The sequence below is a fragment of the Protobothrops mucrosquamatus genome, unplaced genomic scaffold, assembly GCF_001527695.2.
Source record: "Protobothrops mucrosquamatus isolate PMUCROS unplaced genomic scaffold, P.Mucros_1.0 scaffold23, whole genome shotgun sequence".
In the NCBI taxonomy this organism is placed as follows: Eukaryota; Metazoa; Chordata; class Lepidosauria; order Squamata; family Viperidae; genus Protobothrops; species Protobothrops mucrosquamatus.
Window position 1 is genome coordinate 2639621 of NW_015386408.1, and position 14682 is coordinate 2654302.

Genomic DNA, 14682 nt, shown 5'->3' on the forward strand with positions numbered 1-14682 from the left:
ATCTATCTATCTATCTATCTATCTATCTATCTATCTATCTATCTATCTATCTATCTATCTATCTGCTGAATTCAGGAATGAGCAATGTATGACCTTTTTGCAGCACCTGTGACTATGATTGCTGAAGCCTCAATTTCCCACTGTTTTGAGTGAGAAATAGTGTGAATGCCATCACCCTAGTCACTTACAGCATCTTCTATAACCAGCCAACTTTTGTTGTGTCAAAATAACATAACAGGAACAGGCAATCTTTAAATCTCCTCAATGATTAACTGGATGAAGCTAAAAAATGCTATAAGTGACAGGGAGGAAATGGCTTAAGGCATGAAAATTATAGTATAATCTCTGAAATTTTCACATTCTACTTGAAAAACCAATTTCTCAACAAATCCAACTTGTTCCAGATGACTGGTGAGTGTTCATATCTACTCTGCGGCTCTCAGCCTCTTTTGAAATGTCAGCTGTGGTCCTTCGCCACCAAAAAGTGACCCAAACAGGTCAGCAACATATTTTCCTGGAAGATTATTTTGAAATAGATATGAAATATTTGCCGTCTGTCATTTCTAACCATCTGTGTCTGCTACTCCCCAGAACTGTTGAGAATACTGTAACTGTGCCAGTTGGGAATTTGAGGACTTGTCATTATAATACCTTGGGAGATTAGGGAAGCCTAGCTTGTAGCTTTTTTTAGAAAAAGATTTTTTTTTACAAGTTCTCTTGATTATTACTTTCTGGCAAATGGACCTGTTCTCTTCTGACCGCCCTTTGGTGAATAAGCTGAAGTTTTAAAGTTTTGAAGTGGTATAATTTTAGGTTTTTAATTAAGAAAACCCCAAACACTTTTTATTATATTTTTAAATAAAGTGGTTTTCTATATTTTATTTTTATTACTGCTAGTCACCTTGACTACCACTGTCTGGTTGAACAATCAAATATAAACTCAGTATACCAATAGTGTTTCATTTAGATAATTTAGAGTCATTTTGATACTGCCCATTGATTAAAAGAACAAATGACATTACAAAAGAAATTGAACGGTACTTTAAAGTCAGTTTGTGCATTTTATGTATTCAGTACCTAATCTGTAGAGTTTTAAAAAATACTTTAAAAAACCCTAGCCCATTGCAGTATGTTTACATACAAGAAACACTGAGTCTCCAAGTTAAACTTATTATATTGGTCAAATTCACAACTTTCTGAAGACAGACTCTGGCTAGTAACACTTTACAAAAACATGTACAGCTTGAGCTTAACTATGTTTCCTCAGAAATAATCCCATGAATTTCAGTGAGATATGTTTCCAAGTCAGTGAACATAAGATTGCATTCACTTGAATTAGATGACATTTCAGCTAAAGACAAAATAGTTGATATATAGAACTCTGGTATATTGAGGGAATAATGCAAAAACAATAGCTGCTAGCAGCTGTAGTTGTCACTATTACTTGTAAATGAGGCAATAGCTTGTGCATATGCCCACTGCATGAACAGACTGAGTTTCTTGTGGAAAAAAACATTAATATGCCCATATCTGTTACTGCTATTATCTGTTCTTTCTCAACAATCTAACAGCCTACATGAAACCAAGGTTTGATTTCTTCAGGAGAAATGTCTCCTATTTTGATTTGGGTCCTGAGTTTAGCAATAAAACATTTGGGTTGCATGTAGAATGTCAGTTCCTGAGGGCTCTCAGAAATGGATCGCAGGTACATATTGGTACATAGCCAGATGGAATAGACAATATTAAAGTAAAATGAAGTCATAGTTTGACTCATAAAAAGCAGCCTTCTCTATTTCGCCTGCTGAATGATAAGCTGTCCTGTGACTATTCGTGTCTACTACAGGAGATCCGCTTATAAGAATTGAAAGCTGACTTTGTCTCCTAGGAACTGACTAGTAAAAGATTTCATTCCAAATATTTATTTACTCCTTGTATCCCTCACTGTTTTTTTTTCCATTTTTGTTTTAATTTCTGTGATGGTATAAAGCAGTGCCTGAGCTTCAGGGAAGGAGGCAAACTCACAGAGGGCAGCTTTTGTGTTTGGATGAATTTGAAAAAAACCCAACAACTCTTGGGCTTTCGTGTGCCGCTGATCACTTTTTCATATCACGTGCCTCATATGAATGAGATGTCTGTGAAGCTCATTCCTTTTATCCTCTTTGGATCAGTGCTGCAGCTGAGGCACAGAGCCAGTCAAGCTGGAAAGCTTTGGAAAAAAGGAATGCCAAGCAGATTCATTTCCATTCATTTCAGAGGTGCCTGCTCTTTTTCTCTGCCAGCAGATTAGAAAAACCAACTGTCTATGGGAAGTGCTGCCAGTCTAAGAATCTCACTGCATGGGGGAGCCTGGCGACCCGCTTTTGACAACATGATTCCTTCCTGAGTTACACATTAAACCTGATTCAGGCTGACTGAAAAGGGGAAGGAGAGAAAATAACAGATCTGCATCACTGGAGGAAATGTCTCCACTGCCTTGCTTATTACCCAGGTAGGGACAGAAGAAGATGGGGGAGGAGACAGACAAATCAGGATTCCCACCTGTTGAATCTGAATATTTGGGGAAGGGTATTGGTTAGACTGAGGTGAATCTGCATGAAAGCTCCATTCACCAGATCAGAGTTTACCTTCTCTACTAAAAATGTTTCAAGCATTACTTGAAAGATTAGACTGGGAGAAGATATGATGAGGTTAAAATGAGCAGGTTTCTAATATATTATTTATTCCCTGTTACCCTTATATATAAAATCATGTTTTATTAATATTTTCTTAGTCCGATGGAAATGGAATGTGCCGAGAGAAAACTGCCCCAGTCCAGTCTTCATCAAGACCTGAAATATCAAATATGTCTAGCAAACAGTCTATTGCACAATCTGTTGGAGTAGCACAAAACAAGGTTATAGTAAGACATTAAACACAACTATGAGCTCTCACCACAGCTTCTGTAGTTCACTTCCAAATTATCGTTCTTGCAGATTATGTGTGTAGGCCATCTGGTGACGCTGGCGGTGGTATAAATCAGTGAAAGGAGGACAGGAACAACCTTGAGTGCTTTCATGATCTCTGTGGAGGAGACTCTCTCTAATGGTGCCTTTCTTGTCGGTCAGGGTTGATAGTCGGCCTGCCCACTTCCTCTTTCTAATAAATGCAGAAAAGCCAGGCTACTTATTTGCTGCACTCAGTTTCATACTGGTTTCTGCTAATAATGAAGAATCCATAATGGGTTCTTCACCAACCGTTCAAGTCCATGTTGAGATAGAAGAAAAACTCTTTTTTTCAAGCTTTCAACATACTCATGCTTATTTTGATCATTAAAAAAAAAATAATCAAATCAAGGCTTCCCAGTGAAACGGTTTATGTCCTACCTAGCTTTCAATTCTCATGGAAGATTCTTATCAGAGAACAGTCTCTCTATAGTTTTTCTTGTGGGATATTACAAAGGATGGAATATAACCAAGCCAAAAAAAAAAAAGGACTGAAGAAAAGACTTTTGGACACAGGATGGCGACAGACATTAGGATGGCACCAAGGCAATATAAGTCTTGGAGGCTTGCCTTCATTTCCATGCCAATGGTCCTTTTTTTTAAAAAAAAAATGTAATTGTTTTAAAAGTTACAATAATAAAACATTTACATTTATACAAACTAAACTAACAAGAGAATAAAAATAAAAAACTAAAAGTGCAAAAATGAAAAAATAGAAAGAAAAATAGAAAAGAGAGAAAAAAATAAGAATATACTGGTAATCCTTGAATTATGACTGGAATTGCTGTGGTTAAGCAATGTGGCCATAAAGTGGGACACCGCATGCTTAGGGAGGGCAATCCAGGTAGTTCTGATTGTTGTTATAACTACAGACAGGAAAGTTATTAAGTGGGAAGCAGAAGGAGTCCCAGATAAAGAGTGTGGGGATGCCACAAGGAGATAGAGGAGGTCCTGGGAAACATAGCATACATGAATTGGGAGGGGAGATGCTGTGGTGTGGCACAAGCCTAAGAAGGTTGGGTAGAGAAGGCTACATAGGATGTATATGAGTGCAGGGAGGCCAGGGAAAGAGGGCGGGGTATGTCCGTGCTGGTGCAGGGATGCTAGAGAAAAAGGGTAGTGGAGGAGTGTGAGTGAAGGGAGAAGACAGTGTGGTACGTGCAAGTGAATAAAGGCCATGGTAGGGAAGGTCACAAATAGCAATTACGTGACTGTGGAATGTTGCAATCGGTCGTAAGTGCAACCCTTGATTGCCAAGCTCTTCAATTTTGTTCACAACACTGAGGAGGCACTGCAACAATCAGAAGACTGAGGACTAATCATAAGACCCTTCCTTTAGCATCATCAAACTTTGGTTCCTGAACAAATACCGTGTTTTCCCGAAAATAAGACCCAACCAGAAAATAAGCTCTAGCATGATTTTTCAGGATGCTTGTAATATAACCCACACCCCCAAAATAATCCCCAGTTAAGATCGTCAGCCAGACAGGTACTGTATTTTCCCGAAAATAAGACCTAACTGGAAAATAAGCCCTAATGTGTCTTTTGGAATACAAATTAATATAAGACCTGATCTCATTTTTGGGGAAACACAGTATGCATAACTTGAGGACTACCCATCATAAAGAAAAAAAACTATATAAAGAAATGATTTCCTTCTTCAACATGACAACTATAACAATTTTAGTACTTTATTGCCTTCTCTTGTTGTTGTTAGTTGCGAAGTTGTATCCGACCCATCGCGACCCCATGGACAATGTTCCTCCAGGCCTTCCTGTCCTCTACCATCTTCTGGAGTCCATTTAAGCTCACTCCTACTGCTTCAGGGACTCCATCCAGCCACCTCATTCTCTGTCGTCCCTTTCTTCTATTGCCCTCAATCTTTCCCAGCATTAGGCTCTTCTCCAATGAGTCCTTCCTTCTCATTAGGTGGCCAAAGTATTTGAGTTTCAACTTCAGGATCTGGCCTTCTAAAGAGCACTCGGGGTTGATCTCTTCTAAGCCTTCTCTTAAAATACAACAAATAATCTCTTCTTCTCATATTCCATGTCCTATCTATTAAGAAATCCGTAAAGCCTCGTCATTCAGTCCTGATCAGCAAAAGCCCATCAAGGATAAGCAGAGAAAACAGCATCTATTTTAACTTTGATCAAATAAACCAACTTTATATTCCTTCCCTTTCCATCTAACAATCTGGATTTTTTAAATAACAGACTAGAACTTGATTTCATTTTTTCTTGTTCTTTCTCACAAAATTCTTCCAAGTTTTAACAGGAGTTATATTTTAAATCCAATATAACAAAATTATCCAGGTCACACTCTTAGTTTAGTATTTATATACCCCTTTTAATTATTAAGACATTAACCAGTTTCTTTATATCCAGTGTAGTACCTTTTTCCATATCATTCTTGTACCCTGTCTTTTTAAAATCCATTTTCAGATCAGTCCAAGTCTTATTAGGTAAAACTTGTTCATTTTTTTATAATATCTTTAAGCACGGTCTAACTACAAAGCCCGATTCCCTCTAGTATCCAACCTTCAAAGTCTCATCCTATCATTTTTTTAAAGAATTCAAAACAATAGAATTTTCCCATTAATTCTATTAATTTCCCATTAATTCCAAAACCTTATTTCACATTCATCCAAATCCTTAATCTGGGAGTTGAAGTCTACAAGTCTTAAAATGGCCATGTTTGAGGACCCCTGGATTAAAGGAACAACAATGATCCAAGGTAATGGGACAGAGAAGCCTTTACAGAGAACATGCTGTATAGCAGTGGTGGCGAACCTATGGCATGCGTGCCAGAGGCGGCACTCAGAGCCCTCTCTATGGGCATGCGTGCCGTCGCCCCAGCCCTGCCTCCTCCCATGGCCTCCTCCTCACCAGCAGCCCCCCTGGAGGAGAGTTGCCCCTGGGCACTGCCCGCACAGAGCAGCACTGAAAAGACATGGCAGCTAAGTAGCGGGGACAAGACTCCGCCCTCGTGCTCCGTCATGTGCAGATGATGCTGCAGGGCACGGGTGGAGGGTGTGGCCACCATGGTGCTGCTGGGCTGCCTGGGCGATTTGCAGCGGGCCGTGGAGGTGGTGGATGGCCCTGTGGGCAGGTGGGGCACAGGGGGGTGGGCAGGGCAGGGGCAGGGTGGTTTTGGGGCAATCAGTTTCTAAAAGGTTTGCCATCACTGCTGTATAGCATTTTGACAAAAAATAAATCACTCTTCCATTACACATTCTTTCACTGTTGATCCATTACTTCCATGCAGGACTTTGCATGTTTGTGCTGCAATCCTGTACTGATATATAAGAGCTAGCCCACTGAACTCAAATCAGAATAGATTGGCACGGTATCTTCTCAGTTAGTAAGGCTAGCCTGTTTTCAAACAGGATTCCTTTTGCCATTTTTCCCAGCTGGGGAAGGAAAGCATTTATCCTTTCAATGGCACAATAATGAAAAGGGAGGTAAGTTTAAAATTAGCTGTTATTTGGCAGTGTAACAAGGCTTTGGAGAAGAGAGAGAACAAATGCCCTTAAAAAAAAATCTGCAAAAATCTACTTTCCCATTCACAGCAAGACTAAGAACTTTTATCAGGAAGGGAATTCATTTCAGTGTTTTGAGCAGGGAAAATCCTATCATTGAGTATTTGATATTTAAATATCAAGATCATCTATTGTAGAAGACATCATGTTTGAAGAAGCAGTGAGAATTTAAAGGTCTGTTTTCAAAAGTCTGCAGTTGTGATCTTCGGCAGCTTTTGATTGTTATTCATGATGGCATATAACGTTTTTGCAAATTCCATTGCTCCTGAGGCAAAGACTCCGGAGATCAGCATTAAAAGGAGATTTTAATATCCACCTTATATACTCTGTCAAATCTGCTTAAGATGACAGTTGCTGTTCAAGTCGCAATGGTGTAAATGTGAAAGAGTGTCCTCCCTCTTGTTGTGGCTCCGTCTTGTGAGCCCCTCTTATCGGAGGAAGAAGGCTCCGAACATGAAGGAGAGGAGATGGCTAGGCCTCCCTCTCCACGACCCTCCTCTTTGGCAATGCCTCAGGTGTCTTCCGACGGAGAAGAGATTGACCAGGAGCCAGGTGATTCAGAGATTGGCCAGGAGCCCAGTGTTTCTCAGATTGGCAGGAGCCAGGTGTGTCGGATAATGAGGAGGAGAAGTTGTGGCTGGATCCACGCCAGCGTAGGAGCGATAAGCGTGCGCAGCAGAAAAAGAGACGTGCCAGAGATTAAGCTGAGTCACTGGACCACACCCGTGTCCGATATTTTCCCACCACCACCGGTAAACCTGGAGACACTGCCTGTTTTCGACTTAGAGACCGTTTCATCACACGACACCAAAATTTGACACACATAAGTTTTTGTTTCTGGGTGTTTGGAGTAAAAGGTCTTGGCAGGCAGCTACGGAGCTGCTGCCAAGTTTCTTATCGGTGAAGTGGTGTCTGGAGAAGTCTCTAAACCCACGGCTGGCTGTTTGGGTGTGTGGGTCGGAACGGGGACCCACACACCCAAATTTGTTCTTTCTTTACTTGTCTGCTCTTTTCTCCCATCCATCTCTATTCTTCCTTTCCTCAAACATTTCTGTTGTTATCTTTCTAATAACTTACCCATAAAGTAAGGCACAAACCACAGTTTCTCCCTTGTTTGCAGGAACCACTTCAGTTTTTGAATGATGCATGATAGCAAAAGCAAAGGGTATACATTTGTTCTAATAAGGTTTTAGTGAGGTGGGAGAACAGGCTGACTTAAAGTGTGGGCCTCATTATATCAGAGGGCTGCCTCTTCTGTACATCTTCAAACAGTTATGCTTAATAAATGGGGGCAGAGGTTTGACTGTTTAATGGATATTAAAACTTACACCATCCGTTTTCCTGATCGATCCCTAACCATTCAACCTCTTCCTTATTATACCAGGTGGAAGCACAGCAACACCTGCATGGTTCAGTAATATGAACATATATCACATTCCTAATACTGGCTATGGAATCACAAAGGAAGCTGTTCTAGCTTGTTAATTCTTGGTTCTAATATTTCTGCGAGGAGATTGTGAGAATACTGCACAATTTTGTAGGACCTGATCAGAAGTAACTAGGATGAGTTAAGATGGGTGATGGTTAGGGAGATGGTGTCTTCTTCTTTTTCTCCCTAGTCAAGAAGATGGAATAAGTGAGATCAGTATCAGAAAGTAAATCTAACTCGAACAATCTCTGAAAAGGAGGCAGAATGCTGATGCAGCTGTCTGTCAAAAATTGATGGCACTATGGGTTACCCAATGAATTGGCTATAGAAGAAAGATCTATAGAGGTGTTAATCATGAGATTCCCTATCTCAGTGGTGGCAAACCTATGGCACGCGTGCCAGAAGTGGCACTCAAAGCCCTCTCTGTTGGCACGCGCACCACCGCCAGCAGCAGGTGCATCATCCTGCCGCCGCCGCCCGGAGCAGAAGCCCCATCCAGCACAAAGGAGGCGAAGCAATCGACTAGCAAGCTCGAGTAGAAGTGGTAGAGCAGAGGTCACCAACCATTGTTGGACTGGAAGAAAAGGGAAGGGGAAGGATTTTGTACTGCAAATGAGGTGGGGCTAGTGCCTGCATGATACTCACTAGCCCTGCCCCATTCTTGCATGATGCAACGCCTTGTATCTGCACCCCACAGTGTGGCGGCGGCCGTTTTTGGGCCTTGCAGCATGGTGGCCCATTTTTGCGCCCCTGGTTTTTGTGTGCCAGAGGCAGCATTCAGAGGTGCCTCCCCCCCCCCCCCCGAGGGCACCACAATGCTGATGCAGCCCTGGCACTTTGCAATAAATAAAGTCCCGTCGGGAGAAGGGCGGGATATAAATTAAATTAAATAAATAAATAAATAATAAATAAATGGGTTTTGGGTTGCGGTTTCGGCACTCGGTCTCTAAAAGGTTCGCCATCACTGCCCTATCTTTATGCTCAGCCTAAACAATGTGTGTAAATAAATCTTGTATTACAGAAATGTTACTAGTCCTCTCTGATCTTCTGAGGGCTGGAACACTTGAAAATAGAATGTGTACACAGTTCTGTGGAATGTACATCGTAGAACTGGATAGGATAATTTATGAGTCCAGCATAGTTGCTCAATGCAGGAGTTGAAATTAAAACATTCCTGACAGATGGTTGTCTAGTCTTTACTTGAACATAGCCAATAAAAGGAAAGCCTCTCATCTCTTTGGATAATGACTACAGTGTTGAAGTACTTTTACAAATGAAAAGTTTTTTAAATGAATAGAATCTGCCCTCTTGTAACTTAAATCCTGGATGCTGAACAATTCAAGACACTATGTCTTGATTTTCTTTTCTGTGACATTTTTTGAAGAAGGCATATCCCCACCCCTCTGTCTTCTCAAAGCTAAACTTTCACAATTCCTTCAGTTTCTTTTTATTGTATTTCATTTCCTGCTGTCCTTCTCTGAAACTATTCCAGTGTCTCTGAGTCCTTGACACAGTGTCTGTACAAAATAAAGTAAAATAATTATTTCTCCTGGTTTGGAAAATATATTTATATTAATGGAATCACAGTTATGCATTTGACTTTTGTTTGATAAGGCTGAAAGAGGTGTTTTGCGGTGCATGGGATTGCAAATAAAGCATTTTATTTTAAACTTTTAAAGCAACCACATCTCTTACAATTTCTTTGAAAGTTGTTTTTTTTACATACGTAGAACAAATAAAATATTGTAAGGAGCTCAGCAAGAAAGGTTCCGCTCTGCTACCATTTTAGCTCTGCCTCCCAATAGCTGTATATGAAAAACCATGTGGAGATAGCCAAGGGCATTTAACTGAGCTATATCTCTTCCAATGCTTTGCAAATCCCCACTAATCAGTTTGTAATCAGCTATTTTAAGTACTGTTATGCCTTACTGTCTGCTGAGTTCATACCTTTCTATTTATTCATTTTAATTTTATTTCAACCCATTTCTAACCAATCAAGATTGTTTGAATTTTATTTTTGTCTTCTAGGATATTACTTGTCCCAACCAATTTTGGGCCATCCCATTTGGATCCGCCCTCCATTTTGATGAGGAACTGTTGATAAGCACTCTTTCTGTACAATGTTTAATCAGATATGTCTCCATTTAATTGACAATCCATTCAGCCTCTACTTAATTAACTTGCTAATGAAATGTCATGGGATATTTTTCAAATGCTTTGCTGAAATTAAGATATCTTACATCTGCAGCATTCTCCCAATCTCCTCACAAAACCACTCATTCTAAAATGAGACAAGGTTAACCATGTAAAACTTATTCCTGAAAACTCCAAGCTAACTTCTTATGTTAATAACCACGTTATTAAAATGTTGATAGAACGGTCTTTCAATGACTTCCTCTAGAATTTCCCCCCCAATATCAATAGCAGATTGGAGCCTCCTTTTTCTTTTTGGAAAGAGAAACAAAATATTTGTGTTCATCTAAAAATCTGCCTTGTCATCACCTCTCCATAATTTTTCAATGGTCACACACATGTTTTTGCCAGAGTAGCAGCAAGTTTTTTTTCAGTACCATAAAATACGATACTTATAATCCAATCACAGGGCAGGATTGCAGCTAAGGTATCATGGGAATGTTAGTGATGAAACTGAGTAACTATAATGGTATTTCAGAGGAGTGACTTTCAGATTTAGAATGTTTGTTGTGGTAAGCTAAAACTAAAGCTTTGGCGATGTGCTTTCAATTGGTTCTGTGGCAAATTTCACCTATGTGATTTCTGGAATAAGTATATAAATGGTTTGGCAGTATATTGCTTGTTTCTGACAGATAGTCAGAGATAAAAGGCATCCACTTCTGGGTAAGAAAAAGATGACTGACTTTTTAAAAATCCTGCTTACTGGCTGCAAGTTGATATAAATACAGATAGTCCTCAACTTAAAAACAGTTTGTTTAGTGACCATTCAAACTTATAAAACGGTACTGAAAAAAGTGATTTATGATAGTTTTTCACACTTAAAACCATTGCAGCATCTCCAGGGTCACATGATCAAAATTCAGACGTTTGGCAACTGAATCATATTTATGACGTTTGCAATGTCCCACGATCATGTGATCCCTTTTGCAACCTGGCTAGCAAAGTCAATGTGGAAGCCTGATTCACTTAACAACTGTGTTACTAATTGAACAACAGCAGTTGTTCACTTAAAAACTATAGCAAGAAATGTCGTAAAATGGATCAAATTCACTTAACAACTGTGTCACTTAACAACAGAAATGTTGGGGTCAGTTATGGTCATACACTGAATACTACCTGTACTGATGCTTAGGCAAATATGCTATTTGATTAATCATATCCTCTCATTTTGGGATTTATTGTTTCTTCCAATCAATTTGTTTAGTCAAGGAAGCCATCAGGTTTTACTAAAATAACTCTGAATTTTCAGCTTATTTCTTAATAGTATAACATAATATATGAAGAACTCCCATATGACTGTCCTTCTAGTCCAGATTCCTGATTCCCACAGCCAGTTTCTGTAACTTCATGGGAAGTCCAGAAGCAAGAGGTGAGGACAAAATCATCTAGCACTCTTTTGATTTTTAGTGACTGCTTTGCAGAGGTGTCATGTAGAAGGAATATATGATTGGTCATGCACCAAATAATACAATGATCTTTTCATTTAATCTATTTAGTTGTCAAGATAATTTTAGAATATGTGTGAGAAATTAATGCCAAATATGTATTTGGGAGGGAAGGAAGGAAGATCAGGTAACGTGGTTCCCCATAGATTTCCAAATATTCTCTTTATTGGGGATTGTTATTCTCATGTTTCCTGATTAAAAAAAGGTTTGAGACTACTTCTCTTTCATCTTATTTAAGGAGACTGAGATGAGTCAGGGATCAATATCTGTGCACTGATATTTGAAAAGTGGCAAATCACCATATTGCCATTTGATTAAAAAGACATCTAAGCAAATGTATGACCATCTTCATAACAGCAGATGAGAGAAAAGCCAGAATTTTTTCCTCATCAGCCACCAGATGGTGATGTTTGCTTATAATCCATTTTTGAATATTATTTGCAGGCTAGTGCATTATTGTGCAATGAATATTGACTAACGGTATATCTTCCCAACCCAGTTGAGAACACAACCCAAGAGAGAGAGAGAGAGAGAGAGAGAGAGAGAGAGAGAGAGAGAGAGAGAGAGAGAGAGAGAGAGAGAGAGACTCTTTGTCTCTCTGATGTAATTCTGATATGTTTTAGGCTAGGGTTTGGGGTACTCAGCCAACTTTTGTATATTTTTTACCGTAGTAACAAATGATCAAACTGGCTGAAGTTAATTGCTTCTGCATATCATGGATTGCCAAGATTGTTCTGGCAGGTTTTTGAAATGCCTTTGCAGTCCAATCCTTTTCTCTGGAGTGGATCATTCGGATAAGGATACTGAGAACAGCAGGAATGCTTTGCAGACCTGCAGACCTCCTTGCCTACCTCAGCATCTGCAAGTAAGATTCAATTAAATCTGAGAGCAAATCCATCCCTGTAAACAATCCAAGTAGTAAAAAAGAAACGTACCATGAGAAGAAATATGGTATGCCTGTGGAAATCCATTGACGTTCCATCTGCAGTCCTGGATGTCGTTGCGTTCAGAAATAGGTTAATGTGTAAATATTGCACCAAATCTATAATAAATTTCTTTTATGCAGTGGTAATGGTGGAAAAGGTAATAATCCTAAAGGAAAAGAGGTACTGAAAAAGGTAATTTTCATCTTTGAAAAGATAATAAACTAAGAGGTGATCTTGAAAAATGTTGTGCATGCTCAAGACCTATCTGATCATTATGGTTTCACATTTAAAGTTTTCACATTAGGTTGTATTTTAAAAAGTAAAGAATTTGTTTTAAAATATGCATGTAATATGTATTCTTATACTTTTTATTTTATTTTATGAAGCAGATGCAGAATAACAGAGTTGGAAGGCACTTTGGAGGTCATCTAGTGACTAGTCCAACCCCTGCTCAAGCAGGAAGCCCTATCCAGGGGTAGGCAACCTTGGCTCTTTTATGACTCGTGGACTTCAACTCCCAGAATTCCTGAGCCAGCACAGCTGGCTCAGGAATTCTGGGAGTTGAAGTCCACGAGTCATAAAAGAGCCAAGGTTGCCTAACCCTGCCCTATCCCATTTCAGACAAATGGTTGTCCGATCTCTTCATAAAAACCTCCAGTGCTGGAGCGTTTGATGGGGCCTCATAATCTTTTCCTGTAATTTCCATAATATGCAACACACTTTACAGAGTTGACACAGCAAAATACATTTCCTGCTCTGAGGAATTTTAAATTTCAAAAGGAGCGAGATAAAGGAAGAGAGGAAATGGAAAAAGGAAGGACAGACAAGGAGCAGATAACTGTTCAATTGTTCAAGCTTGTAGTTGGCTGGGAATGAATATGTTTTAGTACACTTCACAAAAGCATCTGAATTATGAACTTGTAGTTCTCCAAATATTGATGAACTATACCCAGAATCCTTATTAACATCACATCCAGTATGACTGGCAATTATAGATCAGTCACGTCTACAGATTCTCTAACCCAGCATAGATAAAGAAAAGTGCCTGTAGAGAAAGGAGAAAAACAATAACCACTATACTATTTTCTAATTTTGGGAGACACTGTCACCCTGCCAATAATCAAGGTTCCTGGGCAGATGTACTAGCATGTATCTCCCCCCCAAAAAACATAAAAGGCATCATCGGTAGTTCAACATCATGATTGCTTCTAAGCAGAAATCTTTTTGTTTGTGTTTGCCGCTTGTCCATGCTCTCAAAACACGTGTTGTTTGTAGCTACCTTCCATTTTAATGTGGCTGTTTTATTCGAGGTTCATTTACACAGTATGTTGCTAGGCCATTTACAAATTGAAGCTGATGAATATTTCATAGCATCCCCCAGGAATTCCGTAAACGTGCCATTTCATGGCAGAAAATTCAAGAGCTGTGTGAACAACCTGAAACGTCCATCTTCTGTCTTCAAGATATTTATCAACTATGGCCATAATACGTGAAAAACGTGGACAAAATATATTTTAGACACAGACATTTGGGGGGGAGGGTTGTTTCCCTTCTACCTCTGCTAGTAAGCCTTTGAGACTTTGTAAAAATGTATTGTTATAATTTAAAAAGGAGGGCAATTTATGAATATCTACTATCCTAATCATTCCCATGTGACCATAGCCATATCCACTTTTTCTCCAGTGTCAGCTTGAATTTATTCATTCATAAGTTTGTGTTGCTTCATTTAACCTGAATTTGTTTCTTTTCAGCTAATCCAAAGACATCTTTGTCTTTTAATAGGTATTTGAATGGATTTTCTCTCTATTATGTTTTATCCTAATTTATGTACCTTAAATGCATTTGACAACTATAGATTTTCAATCAAGAATTCTATCACAGAATTCATGGTATCAAGCCCCCAAAAGTACAGGTGAGTTCTCTTTAGGATAAATAGACAAGAAGGTCAGTTTGTTTCAAATACATGCAGAAGATGTTATGGAACACAGGACCTCTTTAGAATAAGCCATACTCTTGGCTTTCTATTTACTGATTTGGCCTAGGTTCCCTCCCCGCAATAGACCTCATTGGGTGTCCTCCAATGGATACAAGCTTTTTATAGTTTGGTGTATTGGATCTGGAAATGTGGGTTCCAGATGTTTATAAAAAGTTTCCTACAGCCTATCCCAAG

General features: G+C 39.2%; 1 protein-coding gene across 1 annotated transcript in view; it reads right to left on the bottom strand.

Moving 5' to 3' along the window:
- Positions 1-3107, bottom strand: part of LY86 (lymphocyte antigen 86) — a 24473-nt gene extending 21366 nt beyond the window's left edge. Inside the window, exon 1 of the mRNA XM_015810847.1 lies at positions 2932-3107. Within this exon, the coding sequence (XP_015666333.1) occupies positions 2932-3055 (124 nt within the window). The 5' untranslated portion in view covers positions 3056-3107. The remainder of the gene's footprint in view (positions 1-2931) is intronic.
- Between the last annotated feature and the right edge of the window lie 11575 nt (positions 3108-14682).